Source organism: Dermacentor andersoni, chromosome 5, assembly GCF_023375885.2.
Source record: "Dermacentor andersoni chromosome 5, qqDerAnde1_hic_scaffold, whole genome shotgun sequence".
NCBI lineage: Eukaryota > Metazoa > Arthropoda > Arachnida > Ixodida > Ixodidae > Dermacentor > Dermacentor andersoni.
This window is the reverse complement of record NC_092818.1, coordinates 128517256-128539902: the sequence shown is the minus strand read 5'-3', so window position 1 is coordinate 128539902 and position 22647 is coordinate 128517256. Positions and strand designations below refer to the sequence as shown.

General features: G+C 45.4%; 2 protein-coding genes across 6 annotated transcripts in view; one reads left to right on the top strand and one right to left on the bottom strand.

The window, feature by feature from the left end:
- The window catches only part of LOC126531136 (glutamate receptor ionotropic, kainate 5-like), a 193160-nt gene extending 171693 nt beyond the window's left edge, over window positions 1–21467 (bottom strand). The window contains exon 1 of one of the 5 annotated variants that reach the window (XM_055070983.2): window positions 20731–21467. Coding sequence is in view for 4 of the 5 variants with exons in the window: in XM_072288282.1 (XP_072144383.1) it covers window positions 20731–20890 (160 nt within the window). In the remaining variant the exon portion in view is untranslated. The remainder of the gene's footprint in view (window positions 1–20730) is intronic. The other 4 variants (XM_072288284.1, XM_072288283.1, XM_072288282.1 and 1 more) reach the window with 4 other exon arrangements.
- On the top strand, window positions 1343–11797 carry LOC126531135 (probable serine carboxypeptidase CPVL). The gene is made up of 5 exons (XM_050178551.2): window positions 1343–1358; window positions 1962–2161; window positions 3734–4064; window positions 6598–7115; window positions 10430–11797. The coding sequence occupies exons 1-5, from the start codon at window positions 1343–1345 to the stop codon at window positions 10709–10711; spliced, it is 1347 nt and encodes a 448-aa protein (XP_050034508.2). The 3' UTR covers window positions 10712–11797.
- Window positions 21468–22647: the final 1180 nt, after the last annotated feature.

Genomic DNA, 22647 nt, shown 5'->3' with positions numbered 1-22647 from the left:
CCGTCGTTACTTTCTCTTGCACCACCATTACATTGGTCCAGATCCACACAAGAAAGCACTTATACCTACGCTGTCAGCATGCTAAAGTAGGCAACAGAGAAAAAAAAAGCTATGTTCTTATTTTTTCCCCGTTCTTCTGTACATATAAAAATAGAAATCAGATTTCGTTTGCACCGGCCTGCCCAATAATAGAGAACAGCTGGGATGGCGGGATGTCAACAACATTTCCCGCGAGAGACAGGCTCCTAACACCTCAGACAACAGACGGCGTGCACCGCAGAACGCTTAGTTCGCTGTCATTTTATACGGAAAACAACGAAACTAATACCGAACCGATATATTTTGGCAGACGGCACAATTCCACCTCTTGAGCTGAATAGATTGACGGTGTAGATATTACCTGCACCGACACGTAATGACGTCAATTCAGTTAGCACAAATAAACCAAATCGCCGTGAATTACTTACTCATCGGGACAACTTCCTACTGCGAAAATGAAACTGACCAGCTGTCAGCGCGCATATGTCTAGTAGAAACCCTTACTCTATAGCAGCACCTTCGAGATACACTGCACCTAATTGTTCGCCGAAATACATTGGTGATCCACGTAGCTCTTTTCCGCAGTACTAAAGAAAATGGGGCGCTTTGTAGGTGAACAATCACGAGGAATATCTGTTTGTCCGCCCGTTTTGGCAAACAGACGTCTCGGAGTTGGCGCTTTTCCAATACAGTTTAGGCATTTGGACGCCTCCTTAGCTGTGATTGAGTTCAATTACGCAAGTGAGATGTGTCCGCTAAGATTAAAGAAATTAATAAATAATTAATAAAACAAAAGAAATACCGAAGTTTCCTTTTGTGTCTTAGTGTCAATTGGTGCTTTTGTAAATGTGTTTGTGGAAACTCTGCCCGTAACCTATGTGTGGCGTAATCACACTGACCGTCTCGTGCGCTCTTTTAATCTGTATAGCCTAAGGAAAGTTGGTTGTACGAACTCTTTCGAGTATTATTATTATTATTATTATTATTATTATTATTATTATTATTATTATTATTATTATTATTATTATTATTATTATCCATCAATACAGGGGTTGATTGAAGGCGTGAGGCTAAAAGCGAGAAACGCTTGACCGAGGTGTCACATCTTTTACAGCAGGCGGCAGCAGGGAACATCCCACATATAAAACTTACATTAACAAACAACTGATTCCTAATAGAAATAATTACTGGAATACATTTTGAGGAGTTTCATTCGGCCCCGTACATGTTGTACAAAAAGAAGAGCGTACGAATTAAGTTGGCAAGTCTTCAGCAAGAGGCCAAATAAATATAAGAACGAAAAATGATCGCACTTGAAGGTGGGACATTAGCTCTGCAAGTATGTATTGCGAATTGTAGCACGTTTAGGTGGAGAGACACGGCCGATGCGCGACGTTACGAAGCTTTTCCTGACACGCAGCGACCGATAAATATGTCTGGGTAGATGTGTATTCACAGCTCACAGCAACAAAGTGGGTGCACGTAAATAAATAAAATTGCGCAAACCTGCACTCTAAAGAAAAAGAAAAAAGTGTATCCGGTATCTGCCACTGCTGCCCCGAAATTTATTGCTACACTTTCCCTTAATCACCTAAACCAAGCACCTATTTCAACCTCAGATTGTGTCTTTTTTGCATACTTTTGTAAATCAGTTTGTTGGACCTCGCAAAATTAGGTGATCAGCCCAGATAGCTTTCTGTATATTTTCTATTTTACAGCAAATTTAATTGTTGATTTTAATCATTAGCACTCACTCTTCTTACCACTCTTGTTTCAATGTATGCTTTGGCGATAATGTTCCTGTCGTTCTGGAATAATAAACCTAGACCAGTCTAGATTAATATCCCCATCGGGCAGAGAACTTGCCCCTATGGAAGTCAGAAAAGGTGCCAGCATGAATTCATTGTGTTCATTCTATTCAGGTTCTAGGTCAAGCGAAGACGATGTTGGAGAGCCGCTTTTTCTGACGCCTCTAATAGAGGCAGGAAAGTACGAAGAAGCCTTGCAGAAAAGCAGGGTAGGCAAGATCGGCGACATTCCAGATGTGACCAGCTACTCGGGCTTCATCACCGTCGACAAGGAGCTGGGCAGCCACCTCTTCTTCTGGTTTTTTCCCGCCAGGGTGGGTATCAACATGGAAACCGCACTTCGGTGTTCACCATCGCGAAGGTCTACTTTTCTCCTACTCAAAATTCAATCAGAAGCACACAAAACAAACATCACAGACTTAAATGATACCTTGGTCCCCTTAAGGGCCAACTGCACGGATATTTCACTTTGATTAAATGTTATAAATTACTAGTATATACCACTAAAGCTGGCAATTGCCTAGTATTCTTCTTAGTAGCCTTTAAAAAGCACCCAAGCAGACGCTCAGCTCTTTAGCGAGAGAAGTGCACTGTACCCACAGTGATGGCTCAGTGGTTATGGCGTTGTGATGCTGAGCTCGAGGCCGTGGGTGCAATTAGCCGCGGTGAACGCTCGTGTATCGTACGTTAGTTTCACGCTAAAGAGCTCCACGTGGTCAAAGATAATCCGCAGCCTTCCATCTAAGGCATCCCTCCTAACCCACTGTCCAGCTCCCTGGCATTAAACCACCACAATTTTAACTGCACTGTGGAAGAACGATTGGCCGGTTGGCTTCTCCACACTGGAAAGCCTTCGTGCTGACAAAAGCACTGGTCTAACAATGCATTTGTTCTGCAGGTGATGTTGGGAACGATGCGATGCTTAGCAAAGCGCGGAAACTGAACATAGTAACGCTAAGTCTCCTCATGCATAACCGAGCAACAACGGCATATGTAAAAGGCCTTTATGCAGGAGTTGAACAACAGGAGTTGAAACCGAGCTGTTTCGATTTTGATACCGCAGTTCATCAGACTCCATCGCTAGAGGTATAGTATAACCGCATGAACTGATAACCTGAAAGTGAACCTGAACGATGTCTGCGGTGTCAGATATCCGAGCAAATCGTAACAAATGATGCGCGATGGCTTATCGAAAAAAAAGGCATGCCCCAAGAAAAAAAGAGTAGAAGAAGTAGTTTAATGATTGGAAAATGTAGAGAGGTCGGCCGGAAAATGCAGCATCTGGCCTGCTACTCTACATAAGGGAAGGGGAAGAGGCGAAGAAAAAGGGTCACAATGGGGGATGATAGTGGCAGGAACGAGGTGAAGGACACATTGCATAAATGTTATCATAAGCGTGAGTCCAGGCCCGTGTCGCCTAAGAAACGTGAAAGAGCACGCATTGCCTCTATCGTCTGTCAACTCTGTGGCCATGCGCCTAGCAAGAGGTCCTCCGACAGTGGTCTATTGTATATATGTCTGAAGGTAGTTGCCATTGTCAGTCTTTCGCGCGCATATTCAGGGCACACCACGAGCACATGGTCTATAGTCTCTACAACGCCACACACTGAACAGTCCGGGGAGTCTGTCCCTCCAATGATGTGCAAGTATTTGCGCGTGAAGGCGACGCCTAATCGCAGTCTGTGTATCAGGCATGTATGAAGCCGTGGAATTCCACGCAGAACAGGACATTGCATATCGGCCTTTTGTGCCTTTCGGCATATGTGCCTTTTATGCACAAAAATAAATCTAACGAACATCCTTGATGATAATTCATTTGCTGCTTACCGCACAGAATTATTGTACTTATATTTGTTTTGTTTTTGCGTGTATGTGTGCGCGTGCAGGAAAATCCCGAAAGCGCACCAGTGTCGATGTGGCTTCAGGGGGGACCCGGGACGTCTTCACTGGAAGGTCTGTTCGTGGAACATGGTCCTTACTTCATTGACGAGAACGGCGATCCACAGCTGCGGGACATGACGTGGACACGAATCATTTCGATGCTGTACATCGACAACCCGGCGGGCACCGGCTTTAGCTTCACGGAGAGCGACGATGGCTACGCAACCAACCAGGATGACGTGAGCCGAGACATGCTCGAGCTGCTGCAACAGTTCTTCACACTGTTCAGTGACTACGCCTCCAACGATTTCTACATGTCCGGAGAATCCTACGGCGGTGAGCATCGGTTGTAATTAGGGCGGGAAGTTATGTAAGAAAATGCCTGAGGGGGTCGCCAGCTACAGGCGAACGTAGCGGTTCCTTCTCGACTTGGTAATAATTTAAGGGTACACCAAAGGAAAATATTAAGCTGAGCTAGAGCGATATATTATTCGTCTTGTAGTCTATCATCGTTTCCTGTGCACCAATGTATGACTTCGTTGCGTAGAAAATTTCCACCGATGCTCTCGCTGCTGCTCCTCCTCAATTTTAATCGCCCGTGCCAAATCTGACGAGCTGACTTAATCCACACGTGACATTCTTCTCTGCCGTTCTCCGTGCATCAGCCAGTGTTGACATCACATGATAAGTACCACAGTCCAATATAGGCAACACCTCCCCAATTTTCCATTTTACTCATATTCTCGCTTACAAAAGCACTGTTCTCGCTATGAATGACGAATTCGTTATTACAGGAGTTTGATCTTTCGATCTAGCTCGGCCTAATGCTTTCCTTTAGTGTGCGCTTTCCCTGGAGACTCAGCTCTCGGGCGCTGTCACATATGGATGTCTCCTCTGATGTTGAGGAACGTGTGCTTGATTCAAAGGAGTTTCACTGGGACAGTTTCTGTTCGTTTTGCTATGTCGTTCTTTATTTCTTCTGTTGTATTTCTCACTCTGCATTTTTCTTTCTGTCTTTCGGCATTTCACGTCTTTTTCCGATACCATCTGATTCTTTACCAGTCCCCTATACTTGTACGCGCTATTCTCTACGAGAAAATCAACTGACATCGATTCTCTTCGCAGAGCCATGTCAGCAATGTCTTTGCCTGAGCGACACATGTCAACTCAACCTGAGTTAGACGCGCCACAATTATAAAAGGTGTATTAATTTGTAAACTGCCAAACTCTTTCCAGCTTGAGCATCACCGCAGACGAGAAAACGTGTGTAGAACTTGCAGTAAAGTTGTACTTGCAAAGGGTTCGCTCGGATGATCGCCAAGCCTGATAGCATAGTCAGCAAAGCAACAAGGAACAAGTCAAAAAGAAAGTTTATATTGAACCTAGCAGAGAGAGGGCGAAAGCTCTTTAATGAAACGCAGAAATTTCTGCCACCGTGTGTACAGTCGCCCACATGCTATTCTGCACGAGGGAAGGGATGAGGGATTGAAACGCCCCGTGAGAGAAGGGGAATGGGGGCAAAGAAACGTGCGGGAAAGATGGACTTAGTATTTATATGTAAAATGAAGTCCGATGCGCTACATTCAAGATGAAGGCGATGTAAAAATGAAATTTGGTCACTGTAATGTGTATATAGCATTCCCTAAAGCTCGTAACGCAAGGCAATGTCCCGAAGATAAGCAAGCAGCAAGTTTAAAACCTGCCACTGCCTAGAAGGGAAAGTCATTGAACGTAATGTGCTTCTCAGCGCCAGTAGTGCCTGAACAATTTTGTCCATTTGACTTATATAAATTTTTCTTATCTCTATAGAGTAGGAATCCTAACAGAATATTCTAAACCGTTCACATAGCACCACAGTGGTCACGATATGGATCGGTGGATTGTGTGATGTCATATGTGTAGGGGCGTTTCTTCTGTTTAACAAAACATATAAGGGCGTGTTTGCGGGCTTATCTGCTTTCTTTTGCCATGAGCTTCTAGAATCTTGCGTATGTGTTACGTTTTGCCATGCCCAGAAATTGTCACATCGGTCAAGCACAGAGTGCTCCCGAACTTCTAATAATAAATCGGCAATTCTTTCGCCGTGAGGCACGTGATCAAATGACGGTGTTCGCTTCAGGCGCAATTATTAGATGCACAAAAGTGTAACAGCAGCGTGAACTGAAAGGTTGACACGAATGAGAGCTTTTCGGTGTAGCGCAACTATTACGTGGACGCCGAAAAGAGCAAGACACACACAGTGTTCTGTGTGCGTGTATGTAATAGTTGCGCGACACCCAAACACGTTCAAGGTGGCAAACCTACAAGCCCAAGTCTCCCTACTTATCGACGAATGGCAGACCTGTTCTCAAGCAAATGAGACAACCTTAGAAATCGGGGGTCGAATTCACAAAGCGTTTCAATCGTAAGTGCTTTTTTCCCTAGCGGCCGGCTGCCTTCGCTATTATGTCCAGCATCACGATTGAATAAAATTATTTTTGAAGAACAAATCTTGCGTAAAGGGTTTTTGTGAATACAAGTCCCGGTGGTCGGATTCGAAGCGATTTAACTATGTCACTGACACATGCCGTCGCTGTTATACCGTTCCTTATACTGGACCTGCCGGTATTCGTTCTTAAGATTCGATTTTTGCGCATGAAAGTCCTTGTGGATGGACATGTGCCCTGGCCAATGGCCACTCATTCGCCTAGCCAACACTAGCGAAGGCCTTTTAGTGATAGGAGGGCTTGTTACCCATCGTCCCTTCAACTATCGACACTTGGCAGTCTACTGGGCGCTATACTGGGTGGTCAACGGACTACCCACTAGTGCAAGTTACGTGGGAGCGCATGCGTGAACGTTAGCCCTCAAGTGCATCGCTTCTCCGCAGGAAAATTTGTCCCGAGCATCGGTGCCGCCCTGCACGAGTCCAAAGACAAGCTCCGGGTGCCGATCAACTTCAAGGGCATCGCTATTGGTAATGGCATGACAGACCCCATTACTATGCTTCTCTACGGAGACTTCCTGTACTACATCGGGCTCATGGACAAGCAGCAAGCGAGGCACATGCAAAACGAGTGCGATCGTGCGGCGAGCCTGATCCGGGAAGAGAACTACCTGGATGCTACTCTGCTGGCGACCTCTCTCATCTTAGGCACTGTCGCTGGAGAAACTACGTACTTTGGAAATGTCACGGGCTACGAGTACTGCTACAACTATCTGATCACTCAGAAACCCGAGCCGCAAGAGCGGTACAAGTATTTCGTCGACACCCCTACGGTGCGCAAAGCCATTCACGTCGGGCAAATCCCTTTCGAAGGCGGATCAACGGAAGTTGCGGTCCACCTTGCTGTAGACCTTATGAAGTCCGTTAAAGAACGGTTGACCGTGCTGGTGGAAAACTACAAGGTATATATTTTCGCGTATACTGGTGTTAATGCTGTTCCTTTGAGAGTCTGAGTAATCATTCGTTTGACATCAACTTCACAGCTACGAGCTATTGCAAACGTTCATGTGCCACGATGATGAGATCAAAACGATCATGGTTTCAAGGTCATCCAGCTTCATAGTGTGACAAACGCTAGCACTCATGGGTAGCTTCATTTACGGGATGGTAAGCGAAAACGATGGTTCCTGGGGTGATCATGACCCTGGGTGTTATACGAATACGTGTGAAAACTTCCAGATGTAATACAAAAATCCTGTCCAGCCTAGGCGTCGATGCAATGTGGTGCGCTGCAGTTCACATGTCGCTTCACAATATTTAGCGTATTTCCTATGGCCGATCACATTCGCAGTAATTCCATCGCTTAGTTCACTGGGCATCATTATATCATTTTTTTTACCGGCGCTAAGCAACTGAGGCCAAATTCACAGAGCATTTCGTTCGTAAGTGTTGTTTGCCATTGACCTGCCGACTTCACTAATCATACGTCGACTATCAGCATTTTCTAATATTCACTCTCAGAAACAGTTTTAGCAAGGTCCTTCTATACTTTCCTTCTGGTCACGAAATCTCCCGAAACTTTCATATAGGGACAGAAGTTGGCCCCAGAGGCGGTGTCCCAAGTACAAGGGGAACAGTGTGGCACGCCAGATGGCTGAGCTGCGCGATCATGGAAATATTTTACGAGGAAACGCGCCTCTCCCACATTTATTTAGGCATGTTTGTAGAGGGAACATGCAATGAGAACCTTTGGCAAAATAATTTAACGTGCAATGCGTTTGTGCTTAGATTATACACGGCACTGTTGTATGATTCACGTGGCCCCCTGGTCCGTAGTAGCCTTCCTTGCACAAACCGTTTTGGTCGGCTCTGTCTACTTGCACTTTGTGTAGTTAATTATATTAGCTAGTTTGGTAAGTTAATTAGTTTAGTTAGTAAGTTAGTCATATTTGCTTAGTTAATATAGGTAAGTAGGTTATTAGTTTAACCAGTGAGTATTACTGTTAGTTATATAACTTAGCTAATTAATTGGTTTGATTTGCTAGTATAAATAATTAATTTTGGCTGAATAGTTAATTAGTTTGATTAGTTTGATTAGTTACAATAGTTATTTGGTTGATTAGTGCTATTATGTAATTAGTTTATTTGTTCAGATAGTTTTGTTATTGTAGTCTGTTACGCTAGCTATTATTTCATTTAGTTAATTAGCTGTTTTAGTTAGCTCAGTTAAGAGTTATGTAATTATCTGAAACGATCACTGTCTAACTAATGAATAGTTCGATAATTAGCTTAGTAACTACTTATTTGTTAATTTCGTTAATTAGGCGTCGTTCGTTGGTTTAGTTAGGTTGGTTAAGTTTATTAGTTGATTAGCTCAGTTTATTTTGTTGTTTAATTAGCTTAGTTCGTTATACCATCAAATTTTGTCTAGTTAATAAGTAAGTTTAGCCTTTTCATTAGTGCACTTCTCAGGTTAAGTTTCCTCGTAGGCTGGCCCACACGCAAGAACACTACAACTGTTAGGCATTGTCGCTATCACGAGACGTATCATTACACGGAGCGAGATATAAAGTGCAGAAAAAAACACGAGCGGCTAAAAGCAGCAACTAAGGCCTTTTATGCGTAATTAAGAATTATGAATTAATTACGAATTAGGCCGCTGGAAATTACGAATTAGGTGGAACTGGAAATGAAACAAGGCGTTGTAATTGTTCCGAAATTGTTCGCGTTTAAACTTTCGAACACTGTACGGAAACAGGGTGGCGATTTGGCACGTTGTGCCGACGATAGTCGGGCGCCGCTAGCAATGGCACTCGACCGTTGCGCAAAAGCGGGCGTGCGCTCAGAACGCCCGTGGCGTCCGTCGGGCGTCCGCTCCGACGCGCTACATAGGCCAGCGCCACGGTGCCTCCGCTGTGGGCGCTGCGTGAAGCGCTCCCATAAACGTTACGCGGGGGTTTCGAGACCAGACGAAAGATATTGAAGGGACCTACTCCCGTATTCAGAAATGCACCTTAATTTGAAGCCCATGCTTGACTTGATTTAAACGACGCCTGTCATCAACGCACCAAAAGAAACGCGATGAGCGTCTTCGGCGCGTTCGCAGCAGGCGTCATTTATATCAAGTCAAGCATGAGCTTAAAGTTAAGTCGCATTTATGAATACGGAGGCTAGTCTCAGCTTAAGAACGTTTTTGACAGTATGAGGTGGCCTGCTTCCCTGGAGTACTGGGGCCGAATCCACAAAGCTCTTTCTTCCTAAGAACTGATTGCCATTAACCGGCCGCCTTCGCTTATACCCATATGTCCACCACCAGCATTTGCGGAATCCTTCCCCTTTTGTGGATACGGGCCCTGCTTATCATCGATTCGAGCAGGGCTGCAAAGTTTGAGTTATTTTTGGCCTGCATTTACAAAGAACCTGCGAAGAAAGGGCGATTCCTGGGTGAGGTGCAGCAGCGGCCAATCGAGGTGATAGCACAGGCCTCTACCGATGTCTAAGAATACCCACCAATAAACTGCGCACGTATTCATAAAAGCATTCTTGCAATGAAACGGTCCGTAGGATGAGCGGCCAGCCAACTGTGACGTCGTGCATATTAGCGAATGCGGCTCATTGGCCCCATGCCAGCCTACTCATGGCAAAGGCGAACGTTAGCCGCCCCCCCCCCCCCCCCCCCCCCCCCCCGAGAGAGTTCTGTAGGCGAACGTCATCCTGGGCAAATGCTGAGTAGAGCTTTTATCGCCTGTTGAAAAACTCGCTATATGTGTTTTATTTGAATTGAATTTATGTTCCATTCTGGGCCTGATTTCATTTGCCTTTCTGTGTACTCCGTGTTTTCTCTTCTCTGCACGCTCCCTCCGGAATTTACTGCGTTCATGTGAGGGGACTTTACGTTTCAGCGTGTTTTATGTGACACATATTGTGTAAACTGTCCTTAGAGTATTTATGTGCCTTTCAGTTTGAGTTCACTTTAAGGTTGACTGTGTTTGACTTATGTGAGTTGACTGTAAGTTCTAGTGTATTTAATGCGAGTTTCTCATTCCTGTGGTTGTTCACTGTATGAAATGATACGTCAAAGAGAGTAGCTTACATTGCTTAAAAGAACCAATATCTCCTAAATATAATTTATACATAAAACAGTGCTCACAGAGGAAAAGCATTGTGAATTGGGCCTCTGTTTGCTAAATCCATTTCTTGATTATAAAATATGCCGCGTAATTATGTTCCGCAGTCTCATTTTTTTATCATTGTCTTTTCTTTTTCTCGTCATAAGGTACTCGTCTACAACGGTCATCTGGACATCATCGTCCCATACACTGCAACCCAGGCAATGATGGACTCCCTGCAGTGGTCGGGTAGCGAGGAGTGGTCGAACGCCGAGCGGAAAATCTGGCGCTCGCACGACGGTCAGCACATACATGGCTACGCTAAGAACACGAGGAACTGCACGCTGGTCCTCGTTCGGGACGCAGGTCACATCCTTCCGTACGACCAGCCGGAGGCAGCGTACGACATGATCAACAGATTCATCCACGAGGAGCCGTTTGCAGCGTAGGACACGCACATCAATCACAGATCGCGGAATAGCGGAGTACCCGAAGACCGTCTTTTCGATGGGCGAAGAGACAGTACGCCGTCGCCAGAAACTGTGATCTCTACTTTTGTTCTTGTTAAGGGGGTGTGTGTTCTCTTTTATTTCTTCTTCCTTTTTCTCTTCCTTCCTTTCTTTTTTTTGAGCTTCTTGCCCTGCGGCATATATATACACTTAAACAAAAGTGCGGACGCACCCTCATGCATAAATTGCAATAGAGGCTTAACGGAGTTATCGTCCATGAGTCAATACGCGTAACCTTGGCATCCTTATGTAGACACCTTGGCAGCCTTTAGAATCCTCTCTCGAGTTACCCTCGCTTCTGGGCATAGCCACAACAGATGGTCAGTGCTCGTTGTAGACGCTGGAGCAGCGCCCTTTCGACAGTTCACTAGGTTGTTCAGGGGATGGACTCCAGGCCCCGGCGACGGAAACATACAGACTGGGATACATAGCACAAAAAATGACACAGGGACAAGCAGGAACACAGGACGGGCGGAAGGTGTAAGTGCCGCCCCCTCCTCCTCCCTCTTTCTGGCCTGTATTCTTGGAAGAGAGACTTCCTTCCCTCGAGAACGAATACGGAGAGGGGAGCAGTACACGGAGGGTGAAGGCAAGCTTGTCCCGACGAAAAGGTTGAAGGGGTTTTTGGGCTAAAAGCATAAAGCGGGGTTCTGAAGGAACATTATCAGATGGGATTTCTGGTCTTGAAAGAGAGTGTGCATTTTTGTCCGGAATGGGAAAGAGTTTTGAAGACTACGTGTCTGCAGGAATCTTGTGACGTCTTGGAAACTTTCTTCGTGTGCCTTACAGCGTTGAACAAGTCAATGGGGATGTCGACCCCACTAATGTTATTCAGCCTATTGACGGCGTTTAATACAGGGCTTGCAGCTCAAGTAGTAAAGCGCCTAGGTTTTCTGTTCCGTAGCATCGAGTGTCCTGAATTCGACGGTGTGTTTGTTGGGTTGGGGCAAGGGTAACTCAGCCTCCCCGTGTTTCTTCTGACACGAACTGCTTGTTTGTTTAACCCAATAAAGACGGGCTTCTGTTCTCGCGTCTCTTTTTTCTGCTCCTCAAGGACATCCACCGAAAGCTAAAGATATATTTACATATAGCTGTCGTAAGGTAACTCGCAATCTCTTGAACACCACAAAATCGGCACCTGTAGCGCGCTTTGTTGACTCACAATGAATCGAAATGTGTGCTGGTCAGCAGACTCAGCACATATCCTAGTGTGACCTCATATGGTCAAAGAAGCACTGTACACTGAACCAGTCGCATGCACAGCGGGCGCCCGTCCTACCGCCGGACACATGCTGCGGGACTGATTCGGGTAGCAACGCCTCAGTGGGAAATACACGCGACCACATGTCACCTCGTTTGAAGACTCGACTACCCCGACCGACGACCATCGAGCCCACGACGTACATGCTCTCCCTCTGGAAGTTTTCACGTGAGGCGGGCGTCCATCGCCGCCTGCGATTCCGTCACCTTGACCCCGACTTCCTCCCTTTCTTACGGTGAAGACCCACGCCGTTCCTCAACAAAGATTTTCGTCTGTAATTTTACATGGGAGCTGTATATGGCTAGGGTACCATGGAAATTTCGTGTCAGCACAAAAACACTATCATCATCAATGGCTCATACCCCCGCAAATAAGGGCTCATACGCGCGTAAGCAATTACTCATACCCCCGTAAGAAAGCAAAAAAAAATGCAATGGCTCATGGCCCCGTAAGATTCATGGATACTCACTCTGCGTGGGTAGTTGCGACGACGCTTCTCCTGTGGTCGCGGTGATTTCAATGTAAGTGTGTCGGGACCGAAAAGGGAGTGGTTTACGCGTTTCGCGTTACAGACATATCGCTTGCGATGCCACACTGACCCAGCCCAACCGACCACCCAGTGGCGAACGTGCATCGATTTGACATTGTCAATGAATGCGTTAACAGTTGCGAGTATGCCGATTAGTGTATATTGATACGTGTACTTGTTTATCCTTCTTGGGTGACCGCAACGTGACAATAGCATAGCGACCACAAAGCCATTGTGACCATCGTTACTAAGTGACAACAAGTGATGCCAATAAAGTCTTTACCACAAGTTTTCTTAACCACGATGTTTACAGCTCCGCTCGTCATCCACCTTCGCAGGGCTGAATTGTCTTGATATTCTTACCCTATGCCCTTTTCAAACCACTGTGATTTTAGGCATAACGTGTTGTTTATCTCCCGGAGGAAATAATAATAATAATAACAATCATGAGAGCAAGAAGATTACAAGAAGACGGCACCGAAAACAACAGCAACAATCATGCTTGATTTTTTAACCCAGCTATAACTAGTTTTGCAGAGTGTCGACAGCTACTATTCCCTTGGCGCACAGATGCTTTTCATACTCGCAAAACTGAGGTAATTTTCACTCGATTACGGTGTCGAGTACCTTCCTTAAAATTTCATCAACACAGGGCCGCTCTGGCTCTCTCCCCGCTGTGTCGATTCTGTGGTGAAGGTGAGACAACTGACCATTTTTATTTTGTTCTGTAGACAATTCACACATGCAATGAAAAGCATTTTGGAAACGACATTTAGAAAATTTTGAGTGAATTTCCCAATTCCTGAAATGCTTGCTCTTCGAGCCTCGTCTCTTAGGCCAAGTCGCAAGGATGTTTACACAGTCGTTGAAGAGTTTATAGATGTTTCAAAAAGATTTATTAGGTAAACTTATATGTGTTTGTATTTTCCTATTCTTTCAATTCTTTCCCAATTATACTAGTTGTTTTCTCAGAATTACTGATCGCCTTCTAACTCTATCCGCATCTTGGCCGATTCCCCACAGTGGGTATCAGCAAGTGACAGAGGGCAAACAAAAGACAAGCAAACAACAGGTACAGGTGCCTCAGGGAGCTGTCCTATCTCCTGTATTATTTAACCTGTTAATGAGTTCAAATCATCTGCCTCGGGATATGCATCTGTATGCTCATGCCGACGACATCGCCTTCTTCGCGACTGCGAGTGACATCAATTTTGTTTATCAGTCTTCACAATCGTACCTTTCTACTCTTGAGGCGTGGCTTTATAGTATTCCTCTTTTACTAAACGTAAACAAAAGGGCCGTTCTTGCATTTCCTTTTTCCGTGTCCGTACAGATATCTCTAGTACACGGTCAGAGAGTCATTCCTCTGGTTTAGTCGCATAAGTACCAGGGTGTTACATATGACGGAAATCGTAACTGCCATTCTCGCATAGAACGCATTGCAACTAAGGTTACGTGAGTCGTGGGGATAGCACGTAGCATCAGTAACCGGGGTTCTTGTATGGGAACAGACGCACTCGTCGTGATTTACAGTATGCGTGTGCGAGCGATTCTGGGATTCGGCTGTGTTTTGTTTTCTGGAAGTGCAATCTACAAAATAAAATCCCTTGTTCCTTTATACACAAGCCATATATAATTACCCATGAGAACCAAAATATTACCCTAATAATATTCCCAATTTTTTCATGATTGAATTATTTATGCTTCATTAACTTATAACGTTGAAATAGCAATAAGAGAAATTCATACTAATAATAATATTATAATTCAGCCCAAGCTTAGCACGGAGCAGGGAGTAACATTCAAAATACTCCTGACTACGTCCGCGGCATCTTACTGCTCAGAATTTCACCCACCACAGTTCCCGTATGTATGGAAATTCTGCGACGTCCCCCATGCCTTACACCACATGGTGTGGGAATTTGAATGAGCAACAAGAACCAAGCCAGAGCACGTAACCACTGAATTGCAGTAGGAGGCCCAACTGTCATGCCCATATTCTGTGGACCAGCTAGCACCGGTGAACCGTGCCCGGGAGATGTGCAGGTACAACTGTTTCCTCGCATGAGGAAACTGTCCACCAATGGCGAAGAATACTTCTCTTGCTCGATAATTACTCTCTTTCTCCCTGACACACGAAATTTAGATGAATTGAATTCTGGCGTTTTATGTACCAAAACCGCGATTCGATTAAGAGGCACGCCGTAGTGGAGGACACCGGATATTCTGACAACCAAGGGATCTTTAACGTGCTAACGATGCACGGGATACGGGCGTTCTTGCATCCCCCCCCCCCCCCCCCCCCCCCGTCGAAATGCGGCCGCCGCGGCCGGGATTCGACTCGGCGACCTCGCGTTTAGCAGCGCAATTATAGCCGTTAAGCCACCGTGGAAAAGCTTTAATTATCCTTCACCTCAATAATGCTCTTTACATTAAGTGTTATTGTTTCTAAGTTATTTTTACGTCTTCCTGTCTATGAAAGGCAGACAACATTATTGATGCGAAAGCATCAAATGGGTCATTGAGCAAAAAAAACCGGCGTCTGTAGCAATGAAACGGTGTCTAAACTCCCATTGGCTATGACGACACGTCACGAGCGCGCCTCGGCGGAGCAGAGCGGGCAAATCGGAACACCTGCTGCTCCGTTAGCGCGCCGGTTGTTGCGTGATGGGAGAGGGCATAGCCGCGACGCCACGTCACCAGCGCGCCTCGACGAAGCAGATACGGCAACGCGACGCCGCGGGGCAAGACGGGCTGTCGTCGGCGAGGCAGTCGGGTGACGCGCGCGTGCGGGTGCCACCATCTCGCTCTCGGAAGCCGGCGCACGGCCTCCATCTTTCTCTCTCCTCTGTCTCTCTCTCTCTCTCTCTCACTGGGCTTAGCTGGTGCGCGCGCCTGCCGGCCTTTGTGGCCGCTGCTGTTTCCTCGGTCTCCCGTCGCGCAGGGCGTGGTGGCAAGCGGCGTTGGCACCGCAGGCTGGTGCTGCTCGGTTTATTTTATTTTATACCAAATATAATCTTCACAGAGCGACCGTCGTCCCCATGGTTCAATAATGCATTAAAACGACTAAATAATAAAAAGAAAAGATTGTTTCGTAAAGCCAATCATTCCAATACCGCTACTGCCTGGGAAAAATACTACGTCAGTGAAAAGCCGTTTGACTCTTTGGCCGCAACAGCTAAACTAACCTGCTACTCAACAACACTCCCTAACATGCTGAAACACAATCCCAAACAATTCTGGAAATACATTAGCCCAAATAACCGCAAAACGTTATTATTATATGATAACGACAATAACCGTGTTCCCGACCATAAAGTATCTCAAGTACTAAACTCTGTCTTCTCCGTGTTCACTTCTTAACTTAACACTGACCTCCCAGACTGTCTTTACCTCAACAACCCAACGATGCCAGACATAACAATCGAGGCAAATGGTATCACCAAGCTAACTGAATCCCTCAAATGAACATCCTTGACCGGCATCGATGGAATCAGTTCGAAAATGCTTAAGAACACTGCGCACATCTCTAGTGTATTTTCATGCCATATCTTTCAGCCATCATTATCATCTGGAGTGGTGCCGCAAGACTGGAAAATAGGTAGTTCCTGTACCAAAAAATGATCATCGCCATCGTGCCACAATTACCGTCCAATTTCCCTCATCAGTGTTTGTCCCAAACTAATGGAGCATATAATTTATTCTCATATTGTAAGCTATCTAACATCCGCTAATTTCTTAAATCCTAATCAACATGGTTTTCAGAAAGGCATGTCCTGCGAGACTCAACTGGCTCTCTTCGTTAATGACATCCGCTCGCATCTTGACCACAACATACCCATAGATGCCCTCTTCCTAGATATTCAAAAGGCTTTCAACAAGGTTCCTCATGAACGGCTCTTCCTAAAACTATCGCGTCTTAATCTTAACCCTTGTGTTCTCCAATGATACGCAACTTTCTGACTAACCGTCAACAGTTCGTTTACGCTAACCAATCCTCGTCTAATTTATCACCCGTTATCTCCGGCGTTCCACAAAGCACAGTCCTGGGGCCACCACTCTTCCTAATATACATTAACGACTTACCGATAGGCTGTTCTTCCAAAATCCGTTTATTTGCTGGTGATTGTGTAATCTGTCGTACTATTATTAACGACGCTGATTCTCGTGCTCTCCAGTCCGACCTTAACGTCATTGAAACTTGGTGCAATAATTGGTTAATGTCCCTCAACGTCAAAAAAACGTCGCTGCTTACTTTCCATCGTCGCCAATCATTTATTTCAGCTAATTACGTTATTGCCGGTTCGGAAATATGTGCTGTGACTTCTTATAAGTACTTAGGTATTAACTTGTCCAATAACCTCGGTTGGTCCTCGCACATTTGCGGCATTAGCAATGATGCCAATCGTGTACTATGTTACCTGCGCCGTAATCTACGTCTTGTTCCCCCCCTCAGTAAAACTACTCGCATATTTAACAATCGTTCGACCCAAACTGGAATACGCATGCTCAGTGTGGGACCCATACCAATCTAACCCGGCAACAGCACTGGAATCCATACAGAATCGTGCAGCAAGGTTAATTCATTCTGACTACTCTTACCACACTAGCGTTACTAAACTTAAGTCATCTCTGAACCTTCCGACCCTCGAGAACCTCCGCGATATAGCAACACTGTGCCTCTTTCACAAAGTTTATCACTCGCTGCTTCACCAGACGGACATCACGCCTGCGCATCGCACTTCATCCCGTCATAGCCATTCAAAGACCATTCCCCCTCCAGCTCGCACCACCGCTCATCTTAACTCTTTCTTCGTTCAAACAGCGAAAGACTGGAATCATCTACCTGCTGAAGCAGTGCACCACTCCAGTGATCCATCGTTCAAGGCATTCATTGAAATTATTATCTAACTATGCCCACCCCTCATGTAAAACCCCAAATAGGGTATTTTAGGTACGAATAAATGAATAAATAAATTAATTAATTAATACATAAATATCCTTGTTTAGATATACTTTTGTTCGTTTATCATACCACCCGGTTGATGGCCTTTCTCCCACAGTGGGTCTGTGCCATTGTATAAGAAGCCATCATCATCATCATCATCATCATCATCATCATGTCTTCCGTTCGATTTGAACAACAATGGCGCGAAATTGATGCAAAACTAATTTCAGCCACGTGCAGATGAACTTAATTCACCTAAAAACGTTTGCAATTATTTTACTGCAATTTACTGCAATAGGAAGCGTTGCAGTGTCCATAGTAATGTGATGTGGAAAGCTGGCAATACAAACAGTTCGACCTTGTCAATAAAACTACAGGGCGAACAACTGAAAAACGTCGCTATATCGAAATTGTTCGAAGGGAATTAGTGCCTTGAACAGCACTTCCACCGCATCTTTAGTTTCTATTTATGCACTGTACCGAACTAGTCAAAAACACACTCTTCTCGACACCGTGCAAACGTTTAAAAGACTAATAATGAAAGAGGCAGCCTCAAAGCCATCACGCACCACTATTAGCATGTTCGATGGCCGTTCCAAATGCACTATAATTTGGAGTAGTACAGTTTGGCCTAAGCTACACAGAAATTGGCACTACATCACATACGTTTATTGAAGCATCCAGCAGTTTACGTTCCTAAGGACACCGTTTCTGCTGCGATTTGTTTTTGTCACGGGTTCTTCCAATAATTTGTTAATTTCTAATTTCTTGGTATAATTTGTCATCAAATACCTTTAACTCTTGCTTTTTTTTAAGCTTTGTGATTTTCTGCTTTAGACATTTTCTTTCTCAATGTGTGGCCAATTCATAGCTTGGTATGTGCCATGTTTGAAGAAATCAACATCAACATTATTAGCACTTTGTCCTTGTCATATTTCTGAGCCGCTGTGACAACGGGTGGGGAGGGGGGGGGGGGGGGGGGGTCGTCTTTAATTTTTCTACTTCAAAGAAAATATATATATATATATATATATATATATATATATATATATATATATGGTAAATAAATATAAAATATATTTTAAACATATTAATTTAACCTAGATCGGTAGATTAGGCTTTGGGACACCATTTGGGACAATGCAGTCAATATTTTCTGGAGGACCATATTTTTTTTTCTATATCTGTCAGTTAATAAAGCCACAATGCGTTCGAATGCTAGCCAGCGAACACTAAACTTTATTTTCCTTCCCTCCAGGAAGTCATGAAGCATGCCAACAACACTGCTACGTCATCGCCATGGACCATTGGGGATCGCCATCGCCAGGGAGGATTTCTGCTCCGACCAAGCACCCGATGGCGGTCTAGCCGAATTAAGGCGCGTTCTTATTTGGAAGATCTGTGCCTGTACTCACAAGAAATTCTTACGCTTGAGTTGTTCATTAGAGCAAATTCCTGCCATTCCTGATGCTGGACATGTTATCTAAGGCGATCCAACCAATGGCAAAAAGCACTTCGAAATGTTTCGTGAATTTGCCCCCCCACCCCCCCCCCCCCCCCCCATGGTCCATGTTTCATTCATGTATGGTAACAGAAAGGCATTCCCGCTACAGCCCTTACTTACAAGTGATGTTCGTACGCCAAAGAAATTCATAAGCGCCTCCGCCGGCCAATGGTAATAACGAACATGTCACAGTGAATGCTGCTCAATATCGAACGCTTTTTATAAATATATGACGTTCATCTTTCTCGTACGCACTAAAATATTGGCCAATTGGAGCCCTGTGGCGGTATTCTCGCGCAATCACTTCCCGCGATACATTCCCTTTCACGAGGTTTTGCGAGACTATAGCTCCGGCCGCGTCAGCGTCTACGGGCGACAACGATCTTGGCACAATGCCAAACCTCGGCCGGCCTGGAGCGTGCATCTCACGTTCAAACCAACACTTCCTAGATTACTCAAACCCTCCTTGCTCTGACGGTGACGTCAACACCGTGTGCCGATGCTTCTATAGCACGGGCGCTCGATAAAGACAAGTTCTCGTCGAGCGGCCGCGCTTCTCGCAGATAGCGCTCGTCTTTTTTTTTTTTTTTTTTTTCTGTCGGTCTGTGATATATTCTTTTTTCGCTACGATGTGCCATGATGTCAAACCAACAAGCCCAAACAGCCACAATTCTTGCAGCTGGCCCTATTCCGCGGAAGCATTCCTCCTTGAATCGCAAGAGATCATGCCCTTCGTGCCTCTGCATGTTTTTTTTTTTTCCTTTTTACATGCATAGTCACCACTCACGACGCCCCTTGGCGATGAGCACCATTGCACAGCCTAGACTAATACTCGTTATAAATTGAACAGGACTAGCTGTAAATCTAACTAATCGTAGCCACGGGTTAGCCGAGCGCTATTGCGCTAACTAGTGCAAAATATATAAAGGCTTTAATTTCCGTTGTACGTCAGCAGTCGACAGTTAAAGGTGGCCTTTCTATTTGCTACTGAGGAAGTCAAGGCATTATAGCAATAAATGACTCGAGGGTGTCTGAAAAAGGGCCGCGGGTGGGGTCTTGCGCCTGGGGGATTTCTCAAATTACTTTGCGCATAGCTGCGAGAGCATGAAAAGTATTAGTCTACGATTTTATCACCATTTGTGCCACGCTCGCGGCAATTTCTCGCAAGGAAACACGGCTTGCATTGCATAGCACCATATAAGTTGAGCCAATTATGAATACTTTTCTTTGTGTGCGTATATAAGCTGCAGTGAAGTGGCAAAAAAAAAAAATCTGGCTCTCACGTGGAGACACGAACGACTAAAGTGGCGTCTACAAAAGTTTTGTCCACTTCTTTGGTTTATTCGCAATAATGAAAGCCTATAGCATTCGTTGTTGCACGAGAAAAGGCGCGTAAATACATTCTGTTAAACTCAAACAACTAGATATGTTTTTTCTAACCGTAGTACCGCTTTTCACGCTCGGCAAAACCATGCATAATTCTCAGTAGCGTCCTTTAGAACACTCCTATCCGGCAGTGGTCAGAAAGATGCAGGAAAGAGAAACGCTGCTCTTTATTAGTTTTTTTTTTCTTGGGGGGGGGGGGGTAACAGCCGACAGAAATCACGTCGATAAAAGCTGGTGAGTGTGCGGTTTGCGGACAGCAGCGTTTTTTTTTTTTTTTTAGTATATATAGCACGTTATCTATCGGTAAGTTGTTAGAAATAGCTCCACCTACCTTTGTAGAGGAGGTATTTCGCATTTCCTCCGTCATACTGCTCGTAGCCACTTACATCGGCTGCTTTCTTCCTTCGGAATGAAGAACGCGAGCACCTCCTCCGGCTCATTGGTGGTAATGCGCGGCACTCTGGTACACAACAATCAAATGGCATGTTCATAGTTTCCTCATTCACGTTTCAACGAACCAGTAGCACAACCACACAGTGACCGCAACGTCGACTGCAAGCAGTCGACGTTGCGCAGGCACGGCATGACACAATAGCAGAACGACGGGTTCCCGCGCCGGCGTCTCGTCGCCTACTGCCGGGCTGCGAAAAGTGACGCATGTGACGTCACGCGAAAAGCGAGCACGCTTTCAGTTATATCGGTGATATCTAGAAGGTGCTGTTCAAACGCCAGACGTACGCTACAGACCGGCTGTGGCCACGTACGCTGTAGCAGCACAATGCCCGGAATGATTTCACCGGTAGTCGCCAACGTGTCGGCGCTAATCTTGCGAAAGCGAAAATCGTCGTCATCATCAGCCTGGTTACGCCCACTGCAGGGAAAACGCCTCTCCCATACTTCTCCAACTACCCCTACTAATTTCGGCCATGTCGTCCCTGGAAACTTCTTTCTCATGTCGTCCTGTCGCCCCTGCAAACTTCTTAATCTCATCCGCCCACCTAACTTTCTGCCGCCCCCTGCTACGCTTTCCTTCCCTTGGAATCCAGTTCGTAACCATTAATGACCATCTTCCCTCCTCATTACATGTCCTGCCCATGCCCATTTGTTTTTCTTGATTTCAACTAAGACGTCATTAATTCGCGTTTGTTCCCTCACCCAATGACCCTTAACGTTACACCCATCATTCTCCTTTTCATAGCTCGTTGCGTCGTCCTCAATTTAAGTAGAACCCTTTTCGTAAGCCTCCATGTTTCTGCCCCGTATGTGAGTACTGGTAAGACACAGCTGTTATACACATTTCTCTTGAGGGATAATGGCAACCTGCCGTTCATGATCTGAGAATGCCTGCCAAACGCACCCCAGCCCATTCTGATTCTTCTGATTATTTCAGTCTCATGATCCGGATCCGCGGTCACTACCTGCCCTAAGTAGATGTATTCCCTTACCACTTCCAGTGCCTCGCTACCTATCGTAAACTGCTGGTCTCTCCCAAGACTGTTAAACATTACTTTAGTTTTCTGCAGATTAAGTTTTAGACCCACCCTTGTGCTTTGCCTCTCCAGGTCAGTGAGCCTGCATTGCAATTGGTCCCCTGAGTTACTAAGCAAGGCAGTATCATCAGCGAATCGCAAGTTACTAAGGTATTCTCCATTAACTCTTATCCCCAATTCTTCCCAATCCAGGTCTCTGAATACCTCCTGTAAACACGCTGTGAATAGCATTGGAGAGATCGTATCTCCCTGTCTGACGCCTTTCTTTATTGGGGATATTGTTGCAAAACCGAAAATATCCTTGACCAAACTTACGGAGTCCCCCACTACGGCGCGCCTCATAACCAGATCGTGGTTTTGGCACGTAAAATCCCATAATTTTTTTATCTGCCCTTGAAAGTAATGGCCCGAGAATACCACACCAGGGCCCGTATTCACAAAAAGCTCTGACACTAATATTGTTCGTACGAGCAAATTCCAGTCATTCCTGATGCTGAACATATAATTAGCGAAGGTGGCCATCCAATGGCTAAAGCCCTTACAGACGAAAACCTTCGTGAATTCGGCCCCTGCAGTGCGTAGTTGTGGTGCACAAGGGTCGACCACGTTGTCGAGTGGTTCCTTCCGCATAGTGCTGCCCTAAGCGATATTACATCGAAGCTGTAGTCTATGGTAGGACCTGGAAACAAATGTTTCCCGAGATGTCGACAAAAACAAATCGTCATGTGGGGCGACCCTGGTGATAGTGCAGAAAGGGT